The sequence below is a fragment of the Cyprinus carpio genome, chromosome B24 (assembly GCF_018340385.1).
Source record: "Cyprinus carpio isolate SPL01 chromosome B24, ASM1834038v1, whole genome shotgun sequence".
Lineage (NCBI taxonomy): Eukaryota > Metazoa > Chordata > Actinopteri > Cypriniformes > Cyprinidae > Cyprinus > Cyprinus carpio.
The window spans coordinates 20,224,673-20,239,999 of NC_056620.1; the positions used below are offsets into that span (position 1 = coordinate 20,224,673).

General features: G+C 36.2%; 1 protein-coding gene across 3 annotated transcripts in view; it reads left to right on the forward strand.

Annotated features, from left to right (window-relative positions):
- Positions 1-15,327, forward strand: part of LOC109049174 (coiled-coil domain-containing protein 178) — a 28,529-nt gene extending 13,202 nt beyond the window's left edge. For 2 of the 3 annotated variants that reach the window (XM_042752099.1, XM_042752100.1), the window contains exons 18-20: positions 3,619-3,768; positions 10,663-10,797; positions 14,630-15,327. In XM_042752099.1, the coding sequence (XP_042608033.1) occupies positions 3,619-3,768; positions 10,663-10,797; positions 14,630-14,785 (441 nt within the window). In that variant the 3' untranslated portion in view covers positions 14,786-15,327. The remainder of the gene's footprint in view (positions 1-3,618; positions 3,769-10,662; positions 10,798-14,629) is intronic. The other variant, XM_042752101.1, reaches the window with a different exon arrangement.

Genomic DNA, 15,327 nt, shown 5'->3' on the forward strand with positions numbered 1-15,327 from the left:
AATGCACCTTTGCTCCAGAATATCCGCCACTCAGTATCACACCTCTACTAACATTTCCTCTAATCATTTGATGAAAGCTCTTATAATTTTAGTCAGAGATAATATGTTATGTTTTGCATGAAACCCACGTATTATCACTTCATTTTCGGATCAAAAGCTATTATTGGGGGAGTTGAGTTTCGGGATTATGGCCTCAGTCAGAGCCCGGCTCCTGATGAAAGTCTCACATGGCTTATCTAATGTGAAATCGCCATGTGGTATATAGTTTCATTAAACGGTGATCAAGAATGCATTAGTTCAAAACAAGAAAAAGGCAATGGGGCTTAATCCGCCATGCGCGCAGAAGCAGCAAACTCCAAACAAGTTGTTGGTGCGAGACAGGAGCCGAATTAAAAGTCCTCCCTCATAGAGCCAGTCTGCCATTAACTTGCTGCAGGGCAGCAGAGCAGAGAGTCTCTTTAGACTTCTCACAGGAAACAATAAAGCAGCACAAAGATTCATCGCCCAACAGAAACGGTTCAACTTTTAACATTTCCAACAAAGAGAGACTGTGTCAGAGTGCCTTGGATTGACCTGAGGCGCATCATTGGGACGTCACAGTCATGAGATGTTAATGAACATAGGAAATATGGATAGTGACGCACAACACCGGATGACGACCGCAGCATCATGTGTTTTAGATTAGAGGGATACGCTTATTAGAAAAAGGCTTTTTGTTTTTTGGATACACAGATTTTTTTTTCTTGATTTGTTCATAAAAGGCATGATTATATGGAAGTGAACATTAAAAATAAAACCATAATTGTGATCCCCCCTCCCCTCCCCACATAATCTTGGCTTTGTCTTAAAGATAACTTGCAGTGTCACATCTCATAGTTAAGTTTTTTTTTTAATTGCAACTTTCTAATTTTGCTAAACTTTCACACTTTATTCTGCCTATTTCTTATTTCTAAATTTCTCTCACAATCACCTGATTTATTTTGTTTTTATTTAATTTTTTGTTTATTTAAAGGTTTTTTTTTTTTTTTGTCTGAGGTGGAAACAGAATTCCATATAAGGCGAATTTAGTGAGGTTTATGCTTAACATTTGAAAATGAACACTTTCGCAAAATAAGAAAAGAACAAATTGGTGGTAGATTAAGAAAAACACTTTCGCAAAATAAGAAAAGAACAAATTGGTGGTAGATTAAGAAAAATAAATTGCATTTGCTCTCTTTCTTCTTCTCTTTCTCATAAATCAATAAATTGAATAGCATTCAAATAAATTCCTTAGGAATCAAGGCCTTTGCATTGCTCACTCCATTAAGGTCAATGTCAAATTACACTTACACAAGTGTTTACAACCCATTTTACTTCCATAGTGTAAAGCATTTCTGAGTGCATATTCAATGAAAAAAGGGCAGTGTGGAGCAACAAATAATTAAAAAAAAAAATATTATTATTTTTTTCCATTGGAATAACTAGCACCGTTAATTGATCTCAGTAAGACCAGGAATGTGAATAAAGCAAGTAAACGTTTTTTTTTTTTTTTTTTTGCGTTGACTTACTGAACAGCACGGATTATAACCACATAACATTTGTAAGACTTTTAAACAGTTGTGCATTTCCTTACACGGTCAGTCGAGAAGCGTTAAATGTAACTAGCACTTATGGACACACTCCGCTGTGACTTCCGCACAAACGGAATGGGTATTTTTTTTTTCTCCCCTCATCATATTCTCATGTAACTTGTTTACTTGATGAAGTCAGACGCTCAGTGAGTAGAAAAGCAGTAGGATGCAAAGTGCAGACACCATCAGTTTCTTATGGCCAATGAAGTGTAATTTGTCCCATTTACATTTCAGAGGTGCATCAGACGGGTTTTGTCAGCACTGCATGCAGTAATTAAGCTTTAAATCAATAGCCAACATTTGTCATGTTTACTGCCACTCTCGGTGCTGCGTTAAACTCATCAGTTTAGCGCTGGGTCGTTTTACTGCCCAGACACACTTCATTATTCCTTATTCTCAGGTAGAGCAGAAAATGTTCTTCTCTTTCTCTCTCCATCTTCCTTTCCATAGCTCTCTCTCCACGTTTCCGATGCTGACACAGGGTTGTGGAGATTGTGGAGACAAGCAAATCAGACACTTATTTATGGTAATTTGTTTACATACTTCCTCGAGTGCTGTATGATTACTAGAGTTACTGCATTCTAAGAGGAATCGTTAAAGCGTAAAACGTGAAAAAAAAAATGCAAAGAAACATGCAAAATAAGAGAACACCTAACCAACATACATGGACAAAATATCAAAATAAGTGTCTTTTGTGCAGGATTATTATTGTTAACTAAAACTGAAACTATTTCAAATATTTTTTTATGATTGAAATAAAGCTAAAATAAGATATAAATATAAGGTGGAATATATATATATATTAGATTTTCATCTAATATAAATATAAATTAAATGTTGACTTGAGTAGTTAAGTTGAAGCCCTAAAATTACTAACTTGAAATAAATAAAAACTTAGACTGAAATAAAAGTATTTAAAACCAATTAATAATATTTAAAAATGAACACTAATGAAAATTATAAAAGCACAGCAAAATTGTTAAAAAATAAGAATATTAAAACAAATGAAAGCTAAAAATAAAACCAAATTCAAATGCTGTCTTTTACCAAAATACTGTAATTTTATTACCATTTTTGCAATTACTGTCCACCAACTGGTCCTAAAGTGAAATGTGAAGGTTGTGCAAGGTTGTGGGTTTGATTCTCAGAGATTGTGCATATTGATAAAAGTGTTTGCTTTGGATAAAAGGTCTGCCAAAAGTAAATGGGAAGTCAGTCTGCAGGTTGTTCAAATAATGCAGAAGTACTAAAGAAGTACACTGGGAAAAAATGGAGTAGAAACAATATTCATTGCTAGTAAATTTCACAATTAATCACAAAGAAACAGCAAGTAACGCATTGAATTAAAAGTGAAAATTTGAAGCAGAAAGAATTAGTTTTTTTTTTTTTGCAAAACATTTTCATTTACAGTGTATCATAAAAAGTGGAAAATAAACCTAAATTTAAGTGTCTTTGGTACATTCATGTGAGTTGCAATGTCTAGTCATGATCTAATCATTCTTTTGAATCGGATGTTTTTAATGAATCAGTTGATCCGGTTCACAAAACTGAATGATTTGTTCATGAATCGGACTAATCCAGTTCTCAAGTTCAACTCACTGACTCAATGATCCGGTGACAGAGGTTAACAGCCCACTGGAGGGCAAGATTATCAGTGAATAACTTAAATTTTGTCCTGTTTGAAGTCGTATGACTTCAGAACAGTTGAAATAGAGTGCATAAGTCATTTAATCAGCTTTTGTTTCCTTTAATGAAGCTTCAGTCCTGATTCATTGTAATTGCATAGAAAATTACGTCTTCAGAATCTCTTCTTGAAATAATTTGAAAGCCATGCAGGTTTGGGATGACACAAACCTGCGAACCTGCATGATACAATTTTTGGGTAATTATTTCTTTAAACAGGGCTCACTTTTAATTCTTTGTCCTTCTTTTTAATGGTATCTTTTCATTATACATATTAGAGTCTCTCAGAAGCTGATGGAGAGCATCCTGTGCAAATCTGTTCCAGGTTAATCTACAGGAAGCCCTAAAAGACAATCTGAAGTTAGCGCAGGAGTATCACGAGCTGCAGAAAGCTCTGATGATTGCCAGACAAGAAGCTGTTTATGTTTTTGACGGAAGAAACAGAGCAGAGGCCTACATCCAAGATCACAAGCAGGTAACTCTCATCACCACAGACACATTTCTTTCTGCGGCTCCTTCTGTATGTGTATACATCAAGGCTATTTTCTGCATGTGTGAATGATGTGGTTGTCTATCTTTGTCATCAGAGATAGACAGCAGGCATGCAAAATAGTGATGAGAGAGAGGTCTGCGCGGACTAGCGTATGCTCGCGTGCTCCACGCAGCCTGTCATAGGTGGTTGGTTTTAGTTGGGCAGTCAGCTAGGAGGCCACTGCAGTAATCTAATCACGATGAGATAAGCTTCATGACAGCGTAGCTCTGGCGTGCATGTGTGTTTATTCCATCTCACATGGCAGCAAGTGGAAACAGGCACATAGCAGATGCAAACACTCTCAAGAACCAGCAACTCAGGAACGTTTGGGAAAATGCTAATATGACATGTACGTCCATCACTAAAGGATGGGTGGTTTTGCTGGTATTCATCAACGCTGCAATGTGCAAGTGCAGTGTGTACCTATGGAGTGCAGTGCATTAGTCATTTCCAAACAACATTATATAAGTGTGTTTTTGGCTGTGTATTTTGGTCTACCAACAAACACTTATCAGTGTAAAGATGTTTTCTGGTGCTGCTGTTTGTAGTGAAAGGTTAAAGCTGAAGAGTGACTGTGTTCAGGCAAGTTTCCCTCATTTGCCATTGGTGGAACATAGTTTGGTTGTGATGCACAAATAGGAATTTGTTTGAATTTAATGCCTCGTGACTAAACAAAGGGCGCCAATGTGAGTGTGCACACCGGCGCAAAATGGGAGGCATAAAAAGCGCCATTTTTTAAAAAACGCCTCGGGCTCGTTTTTTGGTTTGACGCACTGCGTTAAAAACTGTCTGACCAATAAGATTGCCGCTTTTGTTCACGTGCCTGGAGCTGCTGAAGTTACAGTAAAACACGACTTGGTGGCGCTCAAGCACAAAACGCTCTTGCCAAGCACAATTGATATTTAACGATGAAGAGGAAGTAAGTAGACCAAGAAGATGCATCGAGGCAAGATGAATGTAGAACTGCTGGTCTCATTGGTGTCTGAACACAAAGGGCTTTATGACAAATGCAATAGCAATTACAAAAATCTCGATAAGAGGGAGTTGTTATGGAGGGGAATTGCAGATCAAATAGTATTCAATATGTACCGTTGTATTGCTGTTTTTCATTATGCACCACCTAATGTCAGAGTGTGAATTTGCATCACAAAATGTTGCACGAACACAAAATATGCGTGATGCATCGAAAAACGTCAGCAATAAGAGCGGACGATAATCGTCCTGATGTGTACGAGGTTTAAAGTATTTGAATTGCATATAAAATTTATATCCTTTTGGATTGCACAGTTTTAACCTAACTAGAAAACAAATAAACTTAATGTGATGCATATTTGTTAATCATACATAAATGGAACCGGTAAGATTTCAGTAATAATATGAATAAAGTGAATGTGTTTTAAAGGGGTTCTATTATGCTCTTTTACAAAGTCTTGATTTTGTTTTGGGGGTGTACTAGAACGTGCTCTCCTGCTGGTGGTTTGAAAAACACATTATTTTTCACATAATTTACATTATTACAATACTTGTAATGTTCACCCCAGCCTGGCACAAACAGCTCGATTAGTTCCGTGTTTGATGAAGGCCCGCCTTCTGAAAAATGAAATGTGTTGTGATTGGTGTTTCAGTACTGCCCTGCCCCCTTGCCAAAGCAGCAAGTTCCGTCTACTCCGGTATAGTTAAGGATAGCATCAATATTGTCATTTTTTTTTACAGTCTATGGGTAGAGATCAAGGTTTCCCCCGTAACGGCTGTACACAAAGCAGCACTCCACTCACAAACGCTGCTTTATTGGACATTAAATGCAAGATCTAATAAAAATTACATCCAAAATTTTCTGAAGACAGTCGAAATACAGAAATACAGTGATATAAAAAACACCCGCACTTGATTTTGAAACATGCAGTGCTCATGTTTATTCAATGAAGTCAAAGCCTTTTGGAAAATCTATCTGTGGCGGTCAGTTTTGATTTTGTGGCGTGCGCCACAAATAAATCAGTGTATGGGAAACACTGTAGTCAAACAACGCTAAACAACGCAGTATCTCCCTTTGGAGTGGACTTTGAGATTTGTAACTTTGTAGATCTTTTTATGCCCAAACATACACACTGACTAAAATTCAAAAAGTGAAAAAGCATTATAGAACCCCTTTTAATACACACCACCCAGGTTTATATATTTAGCATGAATAAATACGATATCTCATATATTTTAACTAATTGAATATTACTTGTTCCACAGCTGGTCGTATTTTAATGGAGTATACTTTTTTTCTGTAAATAAATTAATGCTGATTCTAAGCAATTTGAATAAATGCTTTTTGAAAATATGATTATTTAAATAAAATGCATACTGAAATCTTACCTGTTTCTTACCTGTTTAATTTTTGTATGTCTGACTGACAAATATGCATCACATAGTTAATTAGTTGTTGAGGTTAAAATTTTGTAATACTAATGGATGGAAATTATATATGCAATTCAGATGCATAAATCTTAAATTTAGTCCTAATTATTTTTTGTTTTTTTAGTGGTTTTTGATTTTTGTTTATATGTCTTTTTTTTTTTTTTTTGTTCTTTTAGTACATTTGTTTATTCACTGATTTTAGTCTGTTCTTTTTATAGGTTACATGATTATGCTGTAGGTACCTTTAAAACGAATGTCGTTTTGTCTTATGAATGAACTGATTCATTAAACAACACGGAGTCAAAACATAATTACAAAGCTTCTGACAAATCTACTAAGAGACTCTAGAATTATTGTATCTTGGGCATTTTACCCCACTAATGATTATAAAGCAGATTAAATTTAAGCTTAAACTTTTTTGAATTTTACAAGATATAAAAACTAGCCAAAATTAAATTTGAGTTTCAGTAGCGTCCTTACATCATTTAAGATGTGTTCAGTTTGTTCATGAATGTGATCCCTTGTTCATTCAGTTCATTCAGGGAGTCTCGTTCAGCCTCAAAACAAAACACGTTCAGTGATGGGGATTTTATTCATTGGAATGATTTGTTCAAAACACTAATTTGAAATACTACTTAGAACGATGTTTATATGACCTATAAATGACTGACTTTCAGTTGTCTGCATATTAAGCTAAGATTGAAGAATGTATTTTAAAAAAATATTTGCACACTTCAGCTTTAAAGCTTTGTGTCTTTGTGACATTAGTCCACAGATTGTTATTGTAATAGTACCATTGTTGTTGCTTGAGATTATTACTAGTTATACTGATCTAGACATAATCTGTCACTTTATATAGCATTTTTTGAGCTGTAGATCATTTTAATATGATTTGTTATTCTAGCGCTGATGGTAAAACTCTACTGAAGAGCAAGACACATTGTTTGTTCCCCAAAAGACTAATACTCGTACAACTCCTCATCTAACTACATGAATGTTATCAAGTGAGAAATGCATGCCAAAAGGCAAATCCTGTGGACGGGATTCTCCACGCTCATGATCAAAGCCTGATTTTCTTTTACTCAGTATTCAGCCTTTTTACAGTTTGTTGTTTATTTTCAGTCTGGTACGGCTTTCTCTTCTTCAGAGCAAATGTAGTTGCATTTCTCAGAGGTTTACGACGAGATCTTCTTAAAGTTCCATACGTTTCTGTAAGGACGCATAGGTCGAGCTGTGCTCAATTTAATATGGATTCTTATGACGGCTTACTATTTTTGAAAGGTTTTCCATGCCTTGCCGAGTACAGTATGTGTCTATTATGAATAGTTTGAATAGAATGTATATTTATCAGATGTCTATTAAAACACCTGCTCCATATGTATGAAATTGAGGCACCACATTTATCATGAGAGATAGATTCAGATGGTGTTTCCAAGCACTGTTTATGTGGCTATATATTAGTGACAGCTTGCTAAATCTGATTAGTTCAGTATGCAATTTATATGCAGTAGAATTAGAATTTACTTCATTGCCCCAGTAAGATTTAATCCTTGTGCGGTCTTCGGTTACTTCTGACCAGAGAATTTTACATTTAGAATTTTAAAAAAAATCGTATCTTCACCAAAATGGTACGAAACTTGGTGACTTTTATGGCACTTGGTATGTTAACAAAAAAAAAAAAATTGAGGGCACTATTCGAAAAAGCTTAGTAGTCGTAAAAAAAATAGTCACACTCATGGTCTTTGGTCAAAAATGACCAACCATAGGAAATGAATAGGAAATGGGGGGAGAAAAATACAGAACATTTTTGTGTGTACAATCCACAAATCCCCCACAACGCAATGAAGGGGTGCAACTCTAAAACACATAGAGTGCAAAATCAACACACCAACTCACACACGCACGTACACACACTTGTACACACACACACACCTATGAACTGGTGTGACTGTAACACTGCAACTATGTAAAATAAAATTAATAATTCAACTACAATGCAGTAAAAAAGTGGACAGCGAGAAAGGGGTTACACTCTAAAACATCAAGAGTGTAAAACAGATAAATCTACTCACACACTTACACATACAGAATTATACATACTCAAATTAATTGGTATGGCAATAAACATATAGCCAAAATGAGTCAGAAGAGTGAAATGAGGTTAAAATCAGATCAGACCCAGAAGGATTAAGCTCTGATAAAGCATTCCTGACAATTTTTGTTACATTTTTATAGAATTTTAATGTTTTGTGTAAGAAAATGCTTTCTGTGTTCAGGTTTGAATGTAGTAATAATAATGCAAAAACCTACACTTCAAATCAACATTTAAAAAAACAAAAAATATAAACCTTGACAAAAAGTAGTCTTTGAGAATGCCTTAATATACATTTAAATCCACAACCTAATAAAAGTAAACAATTATGTATAAAAACAACTTGGGAATTCACCAGCCTCTCTATAGAGTCCTATACAGGAATCACCAGGAGGTGCTATTCTGCCTTCAAAAACTGGATTTTAAAGGCCTAGTCTCTATTTTAATCTGAAATACTGCATTAATTGAAAAATAATTGTAAAAAATTAGGGGGAAAAAAATGTTGTGCTATTTTCAATGGGATAAATTGATCATAATTATTGTTTAATTATTATTTATTAATAGAAGTTTATTTCTATATAAATAAGAAAGATATTTTTTATTAAAAAAATATATTTTTACTGAAGAAAAAAAAAGTTACATTTCAGGTGTCCGGTCACTTTTGACTGCAAAGACCATGAGTGTGACTCCCAAATAAGGAGCGCACAAGGGTTAAAAAAATCCACAACACAAAACAAAAAAGTATAATGATACTTACTGACTTTCCCACTTTTAATTATATGGCAAAAATAGAATATATGACATATAATTAAAAGTGGGAATTAAATAGGTCAGTGAGTAGAGTGCAATGCAATGACACCTAATACAGTTGTTTTGATAATTACCATTATATTTAACATTTTATGCTGTTTTATTTGGTACTCAAGTGCTAGTTAAATTGAAGTTACCATTTAACTATTATATTTTTCACTAAAAAAAATAACTGCTAAAAACTGCTATGAAAGGAGTCTAAATATCTGCATTAATGTGCTAGTGACAGATGGCGTTTAATTATTTATGTGGTTTTATGTGGCGTCCTTTGGTTATGCTGACAAACTTCTTTGTTTTGCACTTGTATCAGTTGACTGTAGCTCCAAATATATGTCTAGCACAACTGCTATTATGGACACTGCAACTATGTTCTTAACCTCAGCAGACCACTTTTATATATAATGAAGATTAACATATACAGTACAGTGGCATTTTGCCAGTTTAGTTGGATTTGCCAGTTTAGTCTGAATAGGAGAGCTAGAGCGCCCCCTTGCAGTGGTTTAATGTACAACCCATAGGCCTACCTAAACTTCCAGAATCACTTCAGTGCTTGTAAACAAAAGGTAACCCTCAAGGCCTACCATAAATTGCACTGTATACATCTCAGACATGCCAGGTCGAGTTGTTATACAAGCACAGATACTGTCCAGACAACAGAAATCACGGATGAGGCTAATATCTTGCATCACTTTGCCTGGCATCTTTCTGATATCGTTTTTTTATGACGATATCTTTCTACAGTATATTGTAACTATTGTTACTTGTAGCATTAATAGGAAAGTACAGGTTTTGACACAGCTCCATAAAGGACATTTTTTGTACTCGTTCAGTTAAAGGCTGAGCTAATTCGCTTTAGTTTTTTCATGCTCCGAAGAACACATTGCCAAGCAATGATAAGCTTAAAGGAAGAGAGAAGAGATGGGGCGAAACATGGGAAGACATCCCTCCGAATTGAAACCCCCTTTTTTTCTGGAAAACTGCACAAATAATAAAGAGAGCAGCATGCTTTCTTTCTTTCTTTCTTCTCTAATCTCTCTCTCTCACACACATACAAACACACACACTCTCTCTCTCTCTCATTTTTTTTTCTTCTTTTTTTTCAGTATACTCGGAATAATTTCTCGTTGCGGCAGGGGGTTCATGACTTTTTGTGTATGTGTAAAATATGTCTGGAGGGGATTGGTATAAAGTTAAAGTGAGTGAAGTCGAAATATTTTACTCATCAGCTTTGCAGTCACCGAGTTTGCCTGAGCTAGAACAAAACCGCTGAAGCATTTAGAGAAAATTAACCCCCCATCCTGGCAGCCAGATGTGACTGGTTTCCGCCCAGTGCACATGAGTGGGCAGGGAGAGCAAGAGACTGTGAAATTCCTGTCAGCCCCGTGTACTGCAGAATGGGCTATTGACTGCTTTCTCTATTCCCCTCCATCATTCTTCTTGAACACTGCCATTAATTTCCTCTCCTGCCTTACCAATTCCCCCTCTCTTTCTCTCTCTCTCTCTCTCTCCCTCTTTCTTTCTTTCTTCCCCAGCTTTCTTTGTTGCAGAAGAGGATGCACAAAGCCATGCTAAAATACTTCAAACACCGCAGCGTCTACAGCCAGGCAGAGCTGGCCCGCTTCCAGACCCTCTCCAACCAGAACAACCAGAAAATGAAAGCCCTCCAGGTATGGGCTCTTTAGTACCCCCACAAACACACACACACACACAACACTATTTGTAAGTATTGCACTATATACTACAATGGGTCCCACTCGGGTTAATGAGGTTAAGACAGTTAACCTTTAAGGAATATTTCACTTCAAAATTAAAATTTGGTCATTATTTACTCACCCTTTCCAAAAAAAAACTAGGAGATGTTTGGTAGAGTGTGCACATTGCCATACAATGAAAGTGTATGGTGACCATGGCTGTCACTATGTCACTTTCAATGAATAATGACTTAAATTTGCGCCTGTGACTCATACAAAGCTATTCTATGACTTCAGATATAAAATACTGCACACATGGACTACGTTTATGATGCTTTTGTGGAACTTGACAACAGATGGTGTTCCACAAAAGAAAGGAAGTCATATGAGTTTGGACTGACATGAAGTTGAATTTGAAATTATATATCGGAAGACAATTGGCCATTTTGAGATTATCATAAGTTTGGCTTAGACAGAAGTATTAGCATTCTTTTATAATTAGCTTTGTCATTGGATTATTTATTTTCTAATATCAAATGTTTGCAGTACCTGTAAATATTGTGTTAAAATCTTTGTATGATTTCAGCATATATCCCATTTAGTTCTCATCACATACATATCAACATTTTATCGGCCACCCCATTCTCTGCATCGGATAATGCCTCAATAAATTGTATCATTTGACCACTATAATACAGCATTAAGATATAAAATTGCACAAAAAAAATATTTTGTCTATATAAATGGGCCATGTCTTAAAGGGGTCATGACATGAGAAATCAAATTTGCCTTGATCTTTTGGCATATAAGAGGTCTTTGTACCATTAAAACATTCTGCAAGTTTCATAGCTTAAACCGTCCTCCTCATTATAAACAAAGCATTTGTTCAAGTTCCAAAAACAGCTCGTTTTGGTTCTATGGTGCAAGATGACGTCACCCAGGCTCAAACGTTTGTTTAAACATTGCCTCCACATCAAGGCATTGACGAATAGTTATCTTCTCACCATAGGCCCCTCCCACTGGCGTTCAGTCGCTTAATGGCTTGACACTTGATTACGCTGAATGTTGCGTTGTGTCAAAAGCAAATAAAAATGACAATCACTGATGCTATCTTGTCTACACTGGATAAGGTATGCAAGTGTGTAATGCGTGCACAAATGAATGGTCATTAAAATTGTATTTAAATAATGATTAAGATTAGCATTGCATTTAACACGATTTTGTACACTGGAATAACGTAACCGCAATGTTTGGATGCTCTAACACAAAAGGCATTTGGTCTCAGTGGAAGGTGTGCTATGTGCGCTTATAATGAGGTGAGCGGCGGTGTGTTTGTGGCTCAGTCAGGGGAGGCCAGCTCTAGAAGTCAGGCTGGTGAATGGAGCATGAAGACGAGGAGTTCTTCAAGCTCCTCCGAGTGTGAAGGACAAAAGGAGCAGCCTTACTCTAAACTTTGTCACAGCTCTGCGAGGATCTCCTCCCCCAGACACAGACTAGCATTGTGTAGAAGAGACTTTACATTGTAAAATCATAGCAATAAATCGCCGCAGTTCTTAAATGACCCAAAACTACGGGAGTCATGTAGTCGCTAACCTTAGCTGTTAAAGGCTTGGGAATAAATAAAACTGCGATATTAGAAAGTCTAGTTTGTCACGGCTTGCTATTGTCTTTGTATTGTGCAGCACACTGCTATGCAATGGCCAGATAGCCACTGGCATATGGGACATGGGGGTTGTAAAGACAAGACAGACAGGGTCAGGGGCCCTAAATGACAGAAATCTAGAAAATATTTCAGAAAAGAAAGGGATTAATAAAGAGAAAAGTTGTAAGAGAAGGCTAAATTGTCCAAAGTAACTTTTCTGATTCTGATTTTCTTTCTGGATTGCACACAACCTTTTTGGTAGTCATCTTTGGTAATGCCTCTGACAGCTATTTCCTGGTAATATAAGTTTTCTAGTCATGCTTCCATTATGTGCCAAGCTTTCAATAACAATTTAAGTCACTAATATATTCATGTCTGTTGTCGGGGGGACATCCGGGAATGTTGTCCCGGGCCCTGTGACAAGAGGTCCTCTTGGGCTCATGGAAGAAAATAACTCTCACTTAAAATATCTCCGTGGCTAGCACAACACAAACAATAACTGTGCTTTATTTTTGCATGGTTAAACATGGCTTTATTTTAGCATGGTTTTTACACCAAGTCACTGAAGTTTCTTTCTCTTTTGCTTTCTTTTCTTTTCTGCTTTCTCAAGTATGTCATTTAATTCAGTTTTAAATACACAGTTTATTTGTTTGCACACATTTGGAGTAAGAAGATATGGTTAATTCCAGATAATTGGGCCATTTTCCCACTCATCTCAGTGGCAAAAAGTGTCCTAATTGACCTAAATTCACTCTACTTTACAGATGAAATGCATTTTATTGTGTTTCTTGAGGTTAGCATATAATTCTAGATTTACTGCATCAAAAGTTCAATTTTTAAGTCAAAGAGATCAATGGAAACATTCTCGTTCAGTCGCTCAGGTATGTTGTTAAAAATAAACTTTGACTATGCATTTCTAATTAATTTTTTGTTAATTTTTTTTGTCTATGAGTTTATTGTAGTTTTATCTTTTGGAAATATGTCTGCATTTTGTCTTTATATATACCAGGCAAAAGTTGTCCACACATCTTTCAGAGGACCTGCAGGTTGTGGTCAAAAACTAGTTCTACTGATTGTCCCTGGGTCTTCCGACAGTGCAAGGCACTGGTTGCTGAGGTTTTTTAAAACAGGCATGCACTGAACCCATGTGTTCGGTTCACCAGGAGTGTGGCACACACCGTCTTTCTCGTTTCCTCATGTCAATCTTATGTCTTACGAACTAAAAGTGTCTCAAATATCAGTGTCGCTCTTACAGTTTAGGAAATGGAACAAAGTTGGACTAGTAAAATGCCAGTGACGACCGTTCTGAAGTATCTGTGTATTGGTACAGAACAAAATGTAATATATTTTATATTTTTATATTATGTTTTAGTAGAACATGATATATAATACTTTTCGAAAGTTTGGGGTCGGTAAGACTTTTTTTTGCTTTTTTGAGAGGTGTCTTTTGTTATTTTTTTTTTTGATAGATAATGTTATAACTGTTATGTTTTGTATTTTCTATTGGAATACAGTTTGTAATGTAATCGACTCCTGTGATGCAAAGATGAATTTTCACCAGCCATTACTCTAGTCTTCAGTGTCACATGATACTTCAGAAATCATTCTACACTGTAAAAACTTTTTTTAGGGTTGTAAATATAACATTATTGGAGTACTTTTTACAAGGAAATGCAATTTCAGTCTTTCTGCTTCAAAATGTGTTTAATTCAATGTGTTATTATGTAATTAATTGTGAAATGAGTGAGTGAATTTTGTTTCTACACCAGTTTTTTCAGTCTAATATGCTGATTTGGTGCTTGAAAAACATGATTTCAACATTATTATCAATGTTGAAAACAGATATGCTTTTTTTTTCAGGATTCTTTCATGAATAGTTCAAAAGAACAGGATTTTTGAAACATCCTTTCTGTCAACTGTGATCAGTTTAATGCATCCCAAATCATACTGACCACCAAACTTTTAATCTGTAGTATTTATATATTTGAATGGAATTGAATGGAAATGCTAGACTAGCTGGTTAGTTAACACAGCATACGCCAGCTATACCGGCCTTTCCAGCAGAGAAGGTGGATGTCGATCTGTTGCGGGCTCCGGCTCCTCTACAGGTTTTTGTACTGAATTAGCCAGCACTCATTGATTCCATTTGCTTGCCTATTTAAACAGGAGGAGATGTCAAACGCAATCCAGCGCCTCTCTGAGTTCCTGCTCTCGCTGACAGATGACTCAACTAGCAGCCATGTCCCGCAGCAAGCAAACAGACCCGTCGCAGATGCCGACGGATGGAGCAGGAAGACGCCTACAGTTCAGATAGCGGAGTAATTGGACGCTCACCTGCGCCAGACAACTTACTTAAACCCCCAGCATGCTTCACTCTCTCCCCTGTCCGACACTCACGGCCCAATCCATAACAATGAAGCAGGTGACTTTCATGCTACTGTCAGGAATGATCTAATTTTAGCGGGGTGAATGATTGCAATTGGCTTTGCCTCATCAGATAATTAATCTATGTCACCATTAATTGGAAAAGAGAATAATTAGGGGGCTGTGTTGACAGAAATTCTACGCTTCTCTAGATTCTTGGATCTAATTACACTTATTTAAACCCCTCTGACCTTAACTAGCGGATAGTATACCTGCGTAACCCTAACCAGGCTGGGGTTGGTCTCGACCGCCTCTTCGCTCTGCGTCCTTTGTCATTTTTTCCCTCCTTTCTTGCTTGTTTATCCTCTCTTTTCCTGTCTCCTCAGAGAGCTGTCTCCCTCAATCACTTTTCAATATTCAATCTTAATTTTGTGGAAGTTTAGCATTTTCAATGAGCTGGAGATGAATGATTAATGAATAAATTTGAATGCTTCATTTTG